The sequence below is a fragment of the Ailuropoda melanoleuca genome, chromosome 10 (genome assembly GCF_002007445.2).
Source record: "Ailuropoda melanoleuca isolate Jingjing chromosome 10, ASM200744v2, whole genome shotgun sequence".
Taxonomy (NCBI): Eukaryota; Metazoa; Chordata; class Mammalia; order Carnivora; family Ursidae; genus Ailuropoda; species Ailuropoda melanoleuca.
Window position 1 is genome coordinate 41,461,824 of NC_048227.1, and position 12,898 is coordinate 41,474,721.

General features: G+C 48.3%; 1 protein-coding gene across 8 annotated transcripts in view; it reads left to right on the forward strand.

Annotated features, from left to right (window-relative positions):
- Positions 1–12,898, forward strand: part of ANKRD6 (ankyrin repeat domain 6) — a 179,070-nt gene that overhangs the window by 155,383 nt on the left and 10,789 nt on the right. For 4 of the 8 annotated variants that reach the window (XM_011229215.3, XM_034670816.1, XM_034670815.1 and 1 more), the window contains 6 exons: positions 2,450–2,548; positions 3,881–3,979; positions 5,885–5,983; positions 7,209–7,286; positions 11,299–11,403; positions 12,673–12,807. In XM_011229215.3, coding sequence (XP_011227517.1) covers positions 2,450–2,548; positions 3,881–3,979; positions 5,885–5,983; positions 7,209–7,286; positions 11,299–11,403; positions 12,673–12,807 — 615 coding nt within the window. The remainder of the gene's footprint in view (positions 1–2,449; positions 2,549–3,880; positions 3,980–5,884; positions 5,984–7,208; positions 7,287–11,298; positions 11,404–12,672; positions 12,808–12,898) is intronic. The other 4 variants (XM_034670818.1, XM_034670817.1, XM_034670819.1 and 1 more) reach the window with 4 other exon arrangements.

Genomic DNA, 12,898 nt, shown 5'->3' on the forward strand with positions numbered 1-12,898 from the left:
CTCCTATTTTCCCCACACTCCACATCTAAGTGACCCCATACAGTATTTACTTCCGTCTGGCTTATTTCATTTAACATAATGTGCTCTAGGTTCATACATGTTGCAAATAATAGAATTTCTTTCTTTTTTTAAGGTAAAACTATTCTGTTGTGTAAGAACTTACTCAGTGAGTATATCAGCCCGTCTGGGAAATAAGTCCTCCTTGCACAGGAGGGAAATGCCTGCTGTGTCTGTCTACCTAGGTCACGCGTCTAAGTGTCAGCTGCTGAGGTTAATCCTTACACAAGAAAGTCCAGCCTTCATAGGTGTATTGTATGCGTTTTGACTAATGTATACAGCTGTGTAACCACCTCCACAATCAAGATGTAGAATGTTTCCATCGCCCCAAAGACTTCCTTTGTGCCCCTGGGTGGCAATCTCCCACCCACCCACCACTCCCAGCTCCTGGCAGCCAACGCTCTGCTTTGCCTTTCCCAGAACATCGTTTAAGCGGAATCATAGAGTACGCAGCATTTTGTGCCTCCTTTCCCTTCGTGTGTTTGAGTCCTCCATGTTGTTACATGTGAGATTAGTTCGTTCCTTTTTATTGCGACTCATAGTCCAGTGTATGAATATACCATCCTTTGTGTATTCTAACTCACGGTTTTTAATTTTCTCGATCCAAATGTTTTTCAGCATAATTGATACTTTCTTATTAGCAAAGCAAAGTTTGGTGTCTAGCTCCAGAACCATCAGATTCCTTTTATTTCATCCATTTATCCAACACATTGAGTAACTCCCACAAAGCCAACACCTTTGAGACAACCTACTACCAGTGCGTAAGACAGTGCAGTAAGAATTACACCAAGCAAGGCGCCGAGCCCTTGTGCAGGGCACTGTTTAAAATGTGGGCCGATCCTTTGTTTTTGAGAGCTGAGCTAGCAGTGGCTCCCTGTCTGTGCTTTAAAATCTCCTGGAAAACTTTAAACAAAAACAAAAGGCTAGGGAGGGGGGACAAACTCACCTGATGACTGGGCCTAGGGTGACAGGCTGTCCCAGTGTTCCCTGGGCGGGGGGGGGGGGGTTCCTGGAGTTTAGGACTTTTGGGTGCTGAGATCCGAACTGCCCAGACGCTAGCCCCAGGCCGAGTACATAAGAGTCCCTAGAAGAGTTGCAGCTGAGCACGCATAGTCTTAAAAGCTCCCCCAGGTGCAGTGGAGGTTGATAACCCCTGAGCTTGCTACGCCCTCAGGCTTATAGCCTTCAGGTTCCTTGGAGGGAGCAGTGAGGAAGGAAGATTCTACCCAGGCTTCTTAGAGCTGAGGGTATGAGAGGGGAGGTAAGTGAACCAGCGACATATGGTTTTCCTCTGTGTGCTGTTTTGTTTTGTTCTTTTAAATAAAACTCATTCCTCTTTTCAAGAGGTGAGGAATAGAACATCCTTGAGTATGGGCAGACAGTGCCGTGGAAGCCAGATCCAGGGTGAGGAAAAGCCGTAAGCAGGCAGTGAGATAGCTCTGCGTGCACACAGTTGCAGTCCTGACCCAGCTTTTTAGCTCAGCCCAACAATCTCTGAGCTTGTATGCTTAGCCTCCTGCATGCTCTCAGCTCGCTCACACTGACACCACATCTTCTCGGGTGTGTCGGCTTTTCTGGTTACTTTATCAGCTGCCTTGCAGGCACTGTTTGCACAGTTTTAAAAAGTTCTGTTTATGTCCTGAATTCTTCGTGTAAGATTGCCTTGGACATTATTCTGACCCTTGGTTGTCCCTGTGAAATGGCATATTGAAGGTGGAGCCCAAAAGGCAAGAGGGTCTCCATCTGTATGGTAAGTGGTAGATGTGATTGTGTTGCCTGCTGTGGGGGGACCTTGTCTATAGTTCAAATTTTGATGTTTCAGGGAAAATACAAGAATGGACGGTTTGCGGCATACAAGTTAAATCTCAGTTATCTGCACTCACAGGAAGTGGTCTTTTGCCTTCACTCCGTTGGCGGAGTATTGTAGCCACAGCTGTTATCCGCGTGGGGCAGGAAGGACACAGTCCTCTGCGAAAGGAGTGGAACGCAGTGCGCTTGCACAGCATTTTGTCATTAAGTAAACTCTCTCCCAGGCATTCCCAATTAATCCTCACATCCTCGGGATGTAGGGGTCCCACTCCATTTTACAGGTAAGGAATTTAAGACTGAGCGTATTACGAGCCTTGACCAGTGACTTTCAACTCGTAAGTTGCAGAGCCAAGGTTTTATGACAGGTGGGACTCCTGTACCTGTCTGGATTCCAAATTAATTGTTCTTGCCACTGAAACCCCTCTGCTGGGGTCACCAATCAGGAAGCAGAGAATGCAAGCATTGACTTGTTTTGTTTTGTTTTCTTGCAAGTACCTATCACCCCTCTGCGAAGCCTGCGTGGTGCGGGTCTGGCGAGAAGCGTGTCGCTAACGTGTCCTCCCTTCTCTTGCCTCTCTCCAAGGCTGGGAACACCGCTCTGCACCTGGCCTGCCAGAACAGCCACTCCCAGAGCACGCGCGTCCTCCTGCTGGGCGGGTCCCGGGCCGACCTCAAAAATAACGTGGGTGAACAAATCCGGCTTCTCTTGCGCTCTCTTGTGTCCCCTTGGAAAGCAACCCTGAAAGCATACTTGAGTATTGATGCCTAGAAAATGAAAATGGGGACTATCTATAAAGTGTTCATTGTTTGCTACGTCGTAAAGGGTCGGCCAGGGGCAGGAGAAGAGGAATCAGGACTCAAACACTGCTTTTCTCCCATCCTTACCCCTTCGCTCCTCAGCCTGGGTTTGTTTCAGCATTTCTCCTAGCATGTGCTGGCAAACGCATCCAGGAAGCCTGTGCCCATATAGTGTTGTACGGTTAGCAAATGTCAGACGATGCCCTCCAGGGGGAGGTCTCCTGATGGTCCAGGGGCCAAGTCTCCAAATCGATTCCTGAGGAGCCCTGGGGATGAGCCGATGGGTCAGTTGTTTTTAGAGGATGCCTGACTTTTTAGGTCATGTGGGCATACCTCTCCCTCCAGAAGCTGTTTGCTTTAAAAGTCCCGTGTCTCATCATCGCCTAGAGACTCTGACTGGGGCTCCTCTCAAAAAATGGCCTTAGCTGAGGTCTCCCTCGTGGAGGGCAGATGCCTCTAGAGTGGGTCTCAGCATGCCCTGAACCTGGGCTTGAGTGTGACTCCTTCTTAATCCAGGGGAGAAGGTTATGCTGGCTGGCTGCTCTCTCTAGACCAAGTTTGAGTGAAAACCTCAAGGAAACACTGCAGAATGTCCTGACTTTGTCTCCCGTTTTGTTCTCCCTGGGAGTGGTTTAGCCTGTGACCACTAAGGAAGATCTTGATCCTGAGTTTTATCTGAATGCCCTGTTTTACGCCAGTGATTGCCTCTTCGTCAGCTCCCCAGACTGCTCTGAGTCAAATGAGACGCAGCTGGAATTTTTTTTAGAACACATGTGATCTTAAAATCTGACGGCTCTCCCTGCCGCGCTGTCCTTTGAGCCGTGACGAATCCATGATGGAAGAGGGCTCGTTGCCAAAGCAGTGCTATTGGTCTTAAGTCGGTACACTCCAGAGCCTTTGAGCTGGGGGAGAGGCTGTGGGGAGTGGGTTCTTCTCAAGTGGTGGGTAAGCAGAGCCTGCCTTCGCTCTGATGAAGGCATCGTGGGGAGCGGGCACCCAGCATCTGAAACCTGAAAGCAGAGCGTCTGCGTGGCCCGATGCAAGCGGAGCCGCCGCAGCAGCCAGAACTGTGGGTCTTGCAGCCTGGCCCCTACGGGAGAGGGATGCTTCCAGATCAGACTGATCGCCTCTAAAGAACATGTGCTAGTCTGCCAGCTTTTTAATTTTTTTTTTCTACCTGCTCAGATTGTGCTCAGAGTTTGATTTCTGTCCCCAGGCAGGCGATACCTGTTTGCACGTTGCTGCACGCTATAATCACTTGTCCATCATTAAGCTCCTCCTCAGTGCTTTCTGTTCTGTCCATGAAAAGAACCAGGTCAGTGCATGTGTCCTCCCCATGGCTACGGGGCCCCCTTCCCACCAGGCTGACCGGTGTGTTAGCACCAATGCAGGCAGAGGCTGCTGGGAGCCGCGAGTCTGGGAGTAGGCCAGTGCTGGCCTTTGCATGAGTGTTCCTGTGGTGCTGGTTTATCTGGCCTCCTACGGGGAGCCTGCTTTTCTCATTCAGTGCATATCTCCACATTTGCGTGTTGAAGATCCTGGGGCAGGTTTTGCTTGTAATGCTTTTATAAAGGAAACCCTCAGAGGGGAATGTGGCTTAATAAATGAGCAAGGAAATTTAGGCTCTCCTGTTCCTTGCACTGCCACTTTGAGCAGATAGAGTCTCTGGTCTCTATAACATCTGGTTTGTGATCTGCCTCCGTGCTCTACGCTGGGGATTTGTTGTGATTATTACAGTCTTCCATGGAAATGTGTGTGATTTTTCAGGAGTGTAGATTTCTTTAATGTCTTGGTATTTGATACCTAAATGATACATTGTTTGGCTTTTCAGAGTTTGGGTGCGTGTATCTGAAATTTTAAAAACAGATCATTATTCAGATTAACGGTGCCCCATAACAGTGGTTTCTTACTCCCACTGCATATTAAGAATCAACAGGGAAATTATAAATACAAAAGCTGAATCCTACCCCAGTTTAAAGTGACCAGAATCCAGGTAATGGGATTTTTAGAAAGCTCTTGACTTGAGGGTGCAGGCAGGACTGAGAAACACCGGCCCAGCTAAATACCCAAGCCTGTCCTTCTCCAGGCTTCGAGCAGATTCTGATTACCCTTACCCAGCCCCCACGAACCCGTGTTTCTCAACCTTGGCAGGATGTTTCCCCTGCGAGCTTTGAGAGATCCCATGCCCAACTTACGCTTTGGTACAATTAAATCAGTGCCTAGGAGCAGGACTCAGGCGTCAGTAGGTCTTAAAGCTCCCCAGCTGATTCCAGTTTGCAGCCAAGGTTGGCGATCACTGCCGCAGAGCACCCCCAACACACACAACCAAGTGACTCGGCCGTGGACTAGAACTTCCCTGGCTCCCCCGGGGCGGGGGTGGGGGGAGGGCCACAGGACAGCTGGATTTCCTGCTGCCCAGGAAAACATGTCATCCGGAGCTTTACCTGACCACCCCATGGGAGAGAATGGGTTATTTCAAAACTTCTGTGCTTGCCTGATTTATATCCTCCTGCTTGGGGAAATACAAATGTTCACATTGGGAATTGGCCCACCAAGCTGCAGTTGTCCATAGCCTCCTTTCATAGTTGATTGTCTGAACATTTTTTGTATAAAGAAAATATGAACTTTGTTATAGGCCGTTTGGTCAGAGGTTGAAAACATATGGTCTTAAGTGAACGCTGATTTTTTTTTTTTTCGTGACTCCACCCAAACGAAGAATGAACACCATGAGCCTGCAAAGTGATTCCCTGTGGGCCCTTTACATTCCCACAGGTGCTTGTGGAAGTAGCCACTTTCTGGCAGCTTCTGCTCATTCTAGTATTCAGAAACCAAGGGGCCCTCTGCCTGGGTATAGGGACGTGGTTCAGAGCTGTGTGCTGGCCAGCCTGCTGGCCCCTGGCGGTGTGCCCGTTATCCTGTCTCGGTGTGAGGCCTCAGGTACCCCGTTCTCAAACACCCCAGCCCGACATTACTTTGCCTCCTGCACTTGATCCTGCGATTTCTAGTATCCTCAGTCGGAAAGGAATGTGATCTTTGTATGTAGGTCATTTTAAAGACATCTTTTTAAAGAGAACCACATAACCCTTGAGCGAAGGGCCCCCTATCAGTCTAAGGCAAATCCTAATTTGAAAAGCTACCACCAGGCAATGGGATGAAAAACCTGAGGGCTGTGAACCGTAATCAGATGGAGTTTAGCAGCCTTTCTTCTGATTAATTTCAGGCTGGAGACACAGCACTTCATGTTGCTGCTGCCCTAAATCACAAGAAGGTGGTTAAAATCTTACTGGAAGCTGGAGCAGATGGGACCATTGTTAATAATGTAAGTTAAGTTGCAACAATGTTAAAAATCATCCCCACCCCTTTCCAGAATGGGGCATGTTACTACCTCACCTCCTGCAGGGCACATAGCTTCACCCAGTCTTATTCTGCAAAGGGCACAGAGCTCCCCCAGCCTTACTCTAAGAGCTGGGGTTCTGCTAAAGCTGAGGACCCCAGAGGTGGACTTGAGGGAACCCTTGCTCGTAGCAGCCCCATGAATTGATGAGCCCTAAGGGTTTCTCTTTAGACTCCTAGCTTGAGTGAGCACGTCCTGCCCGGAAAGGGAAGCTCACGGGTGTCTAAGTAAACTGACAAGTGGATGTTCCCAAAAGTGAGTTCCTGCCCTGTAAACGGATAGTCTCCTCAGAAAAGTGGCCCCTTGACCGTCAGATTAATCATCCTCAAAACTCTTCTCTCTCCAAAATCACCTTATTCTTTCCTTCTCTCTCTCTCAATATCCCACCTCTCTCTCCTAGGTCCTATGGCAGGCACCAGCTCAGGCACCCTTTCTTCCTTGAGGCTGACCTGTGGTCTCTGCCCCCCTGAAATAGCAGGCTCGGGGGGCTGGGGGCGGAACAGTTCTGTGGACAGTTGGGCAGTGTTGGAGCGGGCAAAAGCCTCCTATATCCAGTCCCTACCTTCCTCCCCTCCACTTCCTCCTCACAGCTCTCCTGTGTTGGTGGTGTACCATCGTACATGTCCCCTGATGCCTTTCCCTTCTTTTGAATGGGTTCTTTTCCATTGTTACCAACTCCTTTTTTTAATCCCCCTAGAGCCTCTGATATGGCCATAGTTTCCTAATTGTTCTTTATAGTCAAAGTCCTGAGACTGGCTGGGGCCTGATCTGTCCTTCCTAGTGTCCTCCAGGGAAATTTCATTGCTTGGCTGGGTTTTATGATCCTTTGTGTTTCTTCAACTGAAATCTTCCACCTTGACCTTGTCTTTTACATTGCCTCCTGTCTTTTCTAGGAAGCATTCCTTGGTGGGCAGGTATTCCAGAGCTTTGCTTCCTAGAGGATCAACACTGATCCTCTGTGCCCTCAGGTGTGACTTGGCTCCCTCACTGCATGGGGCGAGGCTCTAGCAGGGCCAGGTCTTACCTGTGGTTATATCTTGTTGAGCTTGCGTCCATGCTGGTGTGACTGAGGGCGGAGTTGCTGTCCCAGTCGGGCTGGGCGTGTGCAGGGTTGCTGTCTTTTACTCACTTGTCCTGTGCCTTTCCTTAGGCAGGCCAGACTCCATTGGAGACTGCCCGCTACCACAATAATCCAGAAGTTGCTCTCCTCCTCACTAAAGCTCCCCAGGTAGGACTTATTGCATTTTCCATTATATTGATTATGTGGGGCCGCAAAAGTTGGTTGGGATTCTCTGGTGGCCGTCTATTAGAGCCAATTCAAACTAACTTAAATAGGAAATGGATAGGTTCGCAACCAGGCAGCGGAAAATGCAGGAATCTACATGGGCCTCCAGGATAACCAGAACCAGAGATGTAAGGTTCAGTGGGCTCATCTTCATACACGGGCATCCTTTCTTCTCTGTAGCTGGATCATGGTCATTACCAGCTTTGTGGATTATTACTCCCCAAGTACTCGGGGAAGAAGTTCTGGTTTAAATGATCACAGGAGAGAATCATGATTGGCGAGCTTGGGGCAAATGCCCTGAACAAGTAGGATGGGCGCTTGAGGAAGATAGCTGCGTCCATTTGACTATGTGCTTGGAAGGGGCATTTCCTGGAGAAAGGTGGGAGGAGGGGATCCAGTCTAGGCAAATAAAGCAGAAAATGTCCATTAGAGGTGGTTAAGTATGATGGTGTTCTTCCCTTTTTTATTGAATATAATGGTATTTGGGGCATCATTTAACTTAAAAAATTGATATTATTTGAGTTGAGATTGAAGTTATCTAACGTTTTAATAACGTATAAGCTATTCATCATTTCGGCACCCTGAAATAACTGTTGTTTCTTCATATTACCTTTCAGACACATACTTTTTATAAGTGTGCCTACACCCACAACCCTTTTGTACCCTGCCCTTTATCCTAACTATAGTAGGAAAGCGTTCTGCAGTTCCCCTAATTATTCATCATAATGGAAGCCGGTTTGCTTTTCTGTTGCTGTCCAATATTTTGTTAAACCTAAATGTCCAATATTAAGGAAATGGTTTGCTTCCCGATTGGAGCTACTCTGTGTTACATTACAGCAAAAACGTATTTGTTTTTGACCTTATTCTGCCTGATACCGTGAGAAGTTAAAGTCTCAGAGAGCCAGGGGAATATTCCAGATACCAGACTGCTGCGCGTGCCCCGTTAACACAGGGGTTTGCGTGGCCTTTATTTCATTTACGTTTTCAAAACCTACTTGATATGACTAGCAGTTTCTGGAAGTGGTGATGATTTTTTGCCTTTTGAAAACTGATCACCCTGTTGCCCGTGGAGTTGGTCCTTCTCAGTGGTGTCTGGAAGTCTGTGGAGCCCCTGACAGGCACAAGTCAAGTGATCCTTTGGAAAAGTTTCTGCCTCTTTTATTTGCAAACAAATCATCAACTGAATCACATCAATGAATCTTAATAGAAAAATGCTGGTCTCTCATAGATCAAAAAGTAGGGGATGCTATAATAAAGGTCAGAATCCCCCTCTGTTATAGCCATGTCAGTGTTTGGCAGTTAGGACAGCCAGCTCTGTCCTTAGCCGTGGGAAGATCATCAAATTTTGTGGGGTGGAGTTTCCCCAAGGCACACAGACTTCTAGGCCTTTAACCCACCTGCCTTTTGTCTTCCAGATCTCAAGGATCTGAATTCGTAGAGAAAAGGCTGAACTGTGGATCATTTTCCTATGTGATTCTCCTTTAGTGTTTCCATTTAAAAAAAAAAAAAATGACCAGTTTTTCCACACCCATTTGAATAGCACATAAATGGAATGACATTTTACCAAGTATTTTACATGATTATGCTAAACTCTGTTCTCAACATAAAGAACTTTTGAATATGCATAAAATTGTATACATGCTATTCTTCTGTTCTGAAGTTCTAGAACTAGCCTTCCTCTTGTGAAACAGGAAATTCCTTGCCGTGGCACCTTAGCTGACCATGGATTTCACTGGCTCACAGCAGTTCTAAAAGGTTACTTTCTAAAGATCCATATACCCTGATTTCTGTGAGCTGGAGATTGATGACATTCCATTTAGTAGATGATATGGTTCGCTGAGAAAGGCTGTAAGCCATGCAAAGTTATTTTCATTGGCTAATAACATGGTCTATGGAGGGAATTATTCTGATGATTTGGGTGACCTCTGAGTATCCCTTCTCATTTTAGATTGATACGGTTCACAAATGCTTCTGAAAGTGAATTTTGGGTTGATGCTGGGGCTGTATTCTGTTCCAGGGGTCCGTAAGTTGAATGAGCGATGGGCACTAGTCAGTTCCTCGCATCAAACTTGACTTCCTTGTGAGTCTGAATTTAGCTTAAGAAAGGGCTTAGAGGGGCGCCTGGGTGGTACAGCGGTTAAGCCTCTGCCTTTGGCTCAGGGCGTGATCCCGGCGTTATGGGATCGAGCCCCACATCAGGCTCCTCTGCTGTGAGCCTGCTTCTTCCTCTCCCACTCCCCTGTTTGTGTTCCCTCTCTGGCTGGCTGTCTCTATCTCTGTCAAATAAATAAATAAAATCTTTAAAAAAAAAAAAAAGGGCTTAGGACAGTGGCTTTCGGACCTTTTGGTCTCGGGACACTTAATGTTCTAGAGGCCCATAAAGATCTGTGTTTGTATCTGTTAATAGTTACCATATTTGAAATTCAACTTGAGGAATGTTGTTTTTAAATGAACATTTTTAACTCTGTTACCACAAAATGAACTTGTTTTTGTGAAAAGTAACTTTATAAAAACAAGTTGTGTGAGAAGAGTAAGTAGCATTATTTTACATTTCTGCAAACCTCCATACTGCTCTCCTGCAAAGAAGAGGGGGGCTCGCCTTTTCTTCTGCCCGTGATCCGTTGGCATATCGTGTGCAGCTTCCGGGGAAACACCGCTGTCACCCTGTGAGAGAGAAAGGCCGACGCTGTTGTAATATTATGAAGATAATTTTAGCCTCGTGGACCCAGGGTTCCCGGACACTTTCAGAGCTGTTGGCTTAGGGGACGAGGATACAATTTAAACATCTGGTTCAGCCACAGGCAGATATTGTCAGGAATTCTCCATGTAGGTGGTGCCTGCTGCCCGGACAGGTTCTTTTTGTCCCATAATAGTGTCACTTGAATTTAATGAACACAAGAAAGTTGAACATTGAGCTGAAGACTGTGCTGAACTATCGACCTATGAAGACAAAATGTTTTATTGCAGAAAATTTACGAGACCTTGAAAAAGGTGTCTTCACTTCCTGGACCTCCTTGGTTAAAGGGGGTGCTGCTGGAACGGGGAGCAAGGGGCCTGGAGGAAGGGTGTGGAGCTGGGCCAGAGACTGAAGGTTTCTGCCAGCTCGAAGGTCTGTACTCTGCTTAGACTTCCTGTGCCGATCAAGGCACTCTAGGGCCCAAGGCAGGAGGAAGGCACCTAACCGTGCCCGATGGTCCAGGTGTGCCAGCCGCCTGCTTTACCTTGGTTAATTCCATTAACTCCCATATGTACATTTGAGAATACAGAGAAGGCAAATAACTTGCCCAAAGATTCTACAGCTAGCTGCTGCTGGGTTCCAAGATCGGGCTTTCGGACCCCATGTCTACTCGCCTGTGTCCATTCTGCCTTCCTGCCCTCGAAGGGGCAGACCAAATGCTTTCTTCTGGGGAAGAGATTTCTGTCCCATACTTGGTCCCATGGTTCACAGATGCACCTCAGTGTTTGAATCACACTACAAATGCCTTGAATATGGTTTGGTCAAGAGAACATCTGATGGGCTGGTTCAGGTCCAGTGTACCAAGACAGTGAGCCTGTGACTGGCCCGGGGCTGCCACATTCTACCACTCCAGGGGGTGCCATTCCTGTTCTGGTCTCTGTGAGTGGTGTTCCCTGGAGTTCAGCCATGCACAGCCTAGACACGCCTATATGGTGGCCCTGGCCCAGTGTGCAGACGCCTGTTGTTCTGGTCCTAGACTGTAAGCTCCTGGAGCTCAGGGATAACGAGCTCCTCCTGCCTGGGTCCCCAGAGAGCCCGCCTGGCACAGGACCTAGGAAGCCTAGCAGGCAGTCTGGAAGTGCTTGTTGACATGAACGCTTGGTCTCTCCCGCTAGGCTGGAAGCTCCATTAGATCAGAGCATCAGGTCCAAGGACGATTCCATCGCGCTGACGCTGCACACGCTGGTGGTTTGTAACGATGCCTCTTGCCTCCTTCAGGTCTTGCGCTTCAGTCGTGGGCGAAGCCTGAGGAAAAAGAGAGAGAGGCTCAAGGAAGAGAGGAGAGCTCAGTCTGTGCCAAGAGATGAGGTGGCACAAAGCAAGGTGGGGGGTAGCCCTCCCGCCCTCCCCAACTTCACCGCCTTCCAGAGGGTGGGACACTGGCACCTCGGCTTCTGGGCTCGTGTGGCAGCAGCCACGCCCTCCTCTGTCTCTGCTGTCCTCTGGTTCTTCACACTGTTGCCCGCGCTTTCTCTTCAGCTCCCTGTCCTCCACTCCTCCAAGGGTTCGGATCGTGAGCCTGTTTGCCCATATTTTCTAGCCCCCATATCTGTGGCCTTGTCACCACCATGTGGACGGCTCTGCCTCGGACACTGTGCCCTTAACTGTATAGGGCAGGGGTGCAAAGTGTGGTGTCCGCTGTGTCATCTGGGACCTTGTTAAAAATGCAGAGTCCGGGGCTTCACCTCAGACCCACTGGATCAGAAACTCTGGGAGGGGTCCAGCAGTCTTTGAACAAGCCCGGCGGGTGATTCCGATGTGGACTAAAGTTTCACAACCACTGGTCTAGGTTGCTTCCTTTTTGCTTAAGGGAACGACTGAGGCTGTGCTAGGCCAGGTGATTCCTCTGTGAGAACTGAGAAGATGCCCCCTGCTCGGGCTCATACGGTACAGAGAGCCCGAGCTGGCTGTCTGCTCCCTCTGCAGGGGCCCTTGTACGGGGACAGCTTGCACGACTAGCCACTGTAGCCTTGGAATGAACCGCGCCTTTCCGCTCTCCCAGGACAAAAAAGGCTAGGATGTAAAGACAGCTTTTGGCCCATAGAATTTGATACCAAGTACTCATCATTGTATTTCAAAATCTTCTTATCCGTTTCCAGGGTTAAGGCATTGTAACTCTGATTAAGTTCCTGTGGTTGTATTGTATATGTTAATTTGTAAAAGTTCTTATAAGGAGTGGAAATGGGATGTTTTTTCATTTCAGAGGTTTCTCCTACTCCATTATGAATTGTGAGGCCCCAGGTCAAAGAATGAATGGTGTTTTTGTTGTTGGTGCAGTTGAAATGCAAAAAAATCAAAAATCTAACGCTGAGGTGTTTGTGGTAGGTTCCCAAAGCTCTAGAATATAGAATCAGACCCAAGGCTGTATTTAGTTTGGCACCTAATAAAGTCAAAGCCAAATATTCAAGCGACTGGGGAAACAGAATCTGTGCAGTGTGGACCACCGGGCAGCGTTCCCTGTTTGCCATTGGCGCCCAGTCCCCGGGGTCCTTCAGCGGATCCAGTCTCGCAAACAGAATTTTACACCATTACAGAAGGCGGGGGGGGGGGCAATTAGAACTGGTTTCTGGGCTTTTTTTCTTTCCTCTGTAGGGAAGTGTCTCAGCAGGAGACACCCCCAGCAGTGAACAGGCTGTACCCAGGAAAGAAGAGTCCAGAGAAGATTTCCTGTCCGCCTCCCCAGAGCCCAGAGCAAAGGACAATAGGCAGAGAAAGTCAAGGCCCAAGGTCAGGAGGCACGTGAAAGCAGCGTGGAGAGGGCTGGGAGGCAGGTTGGCAGAGGGCCCTGGGATAGCGTCATGCCCAATAGCTAAAAAAG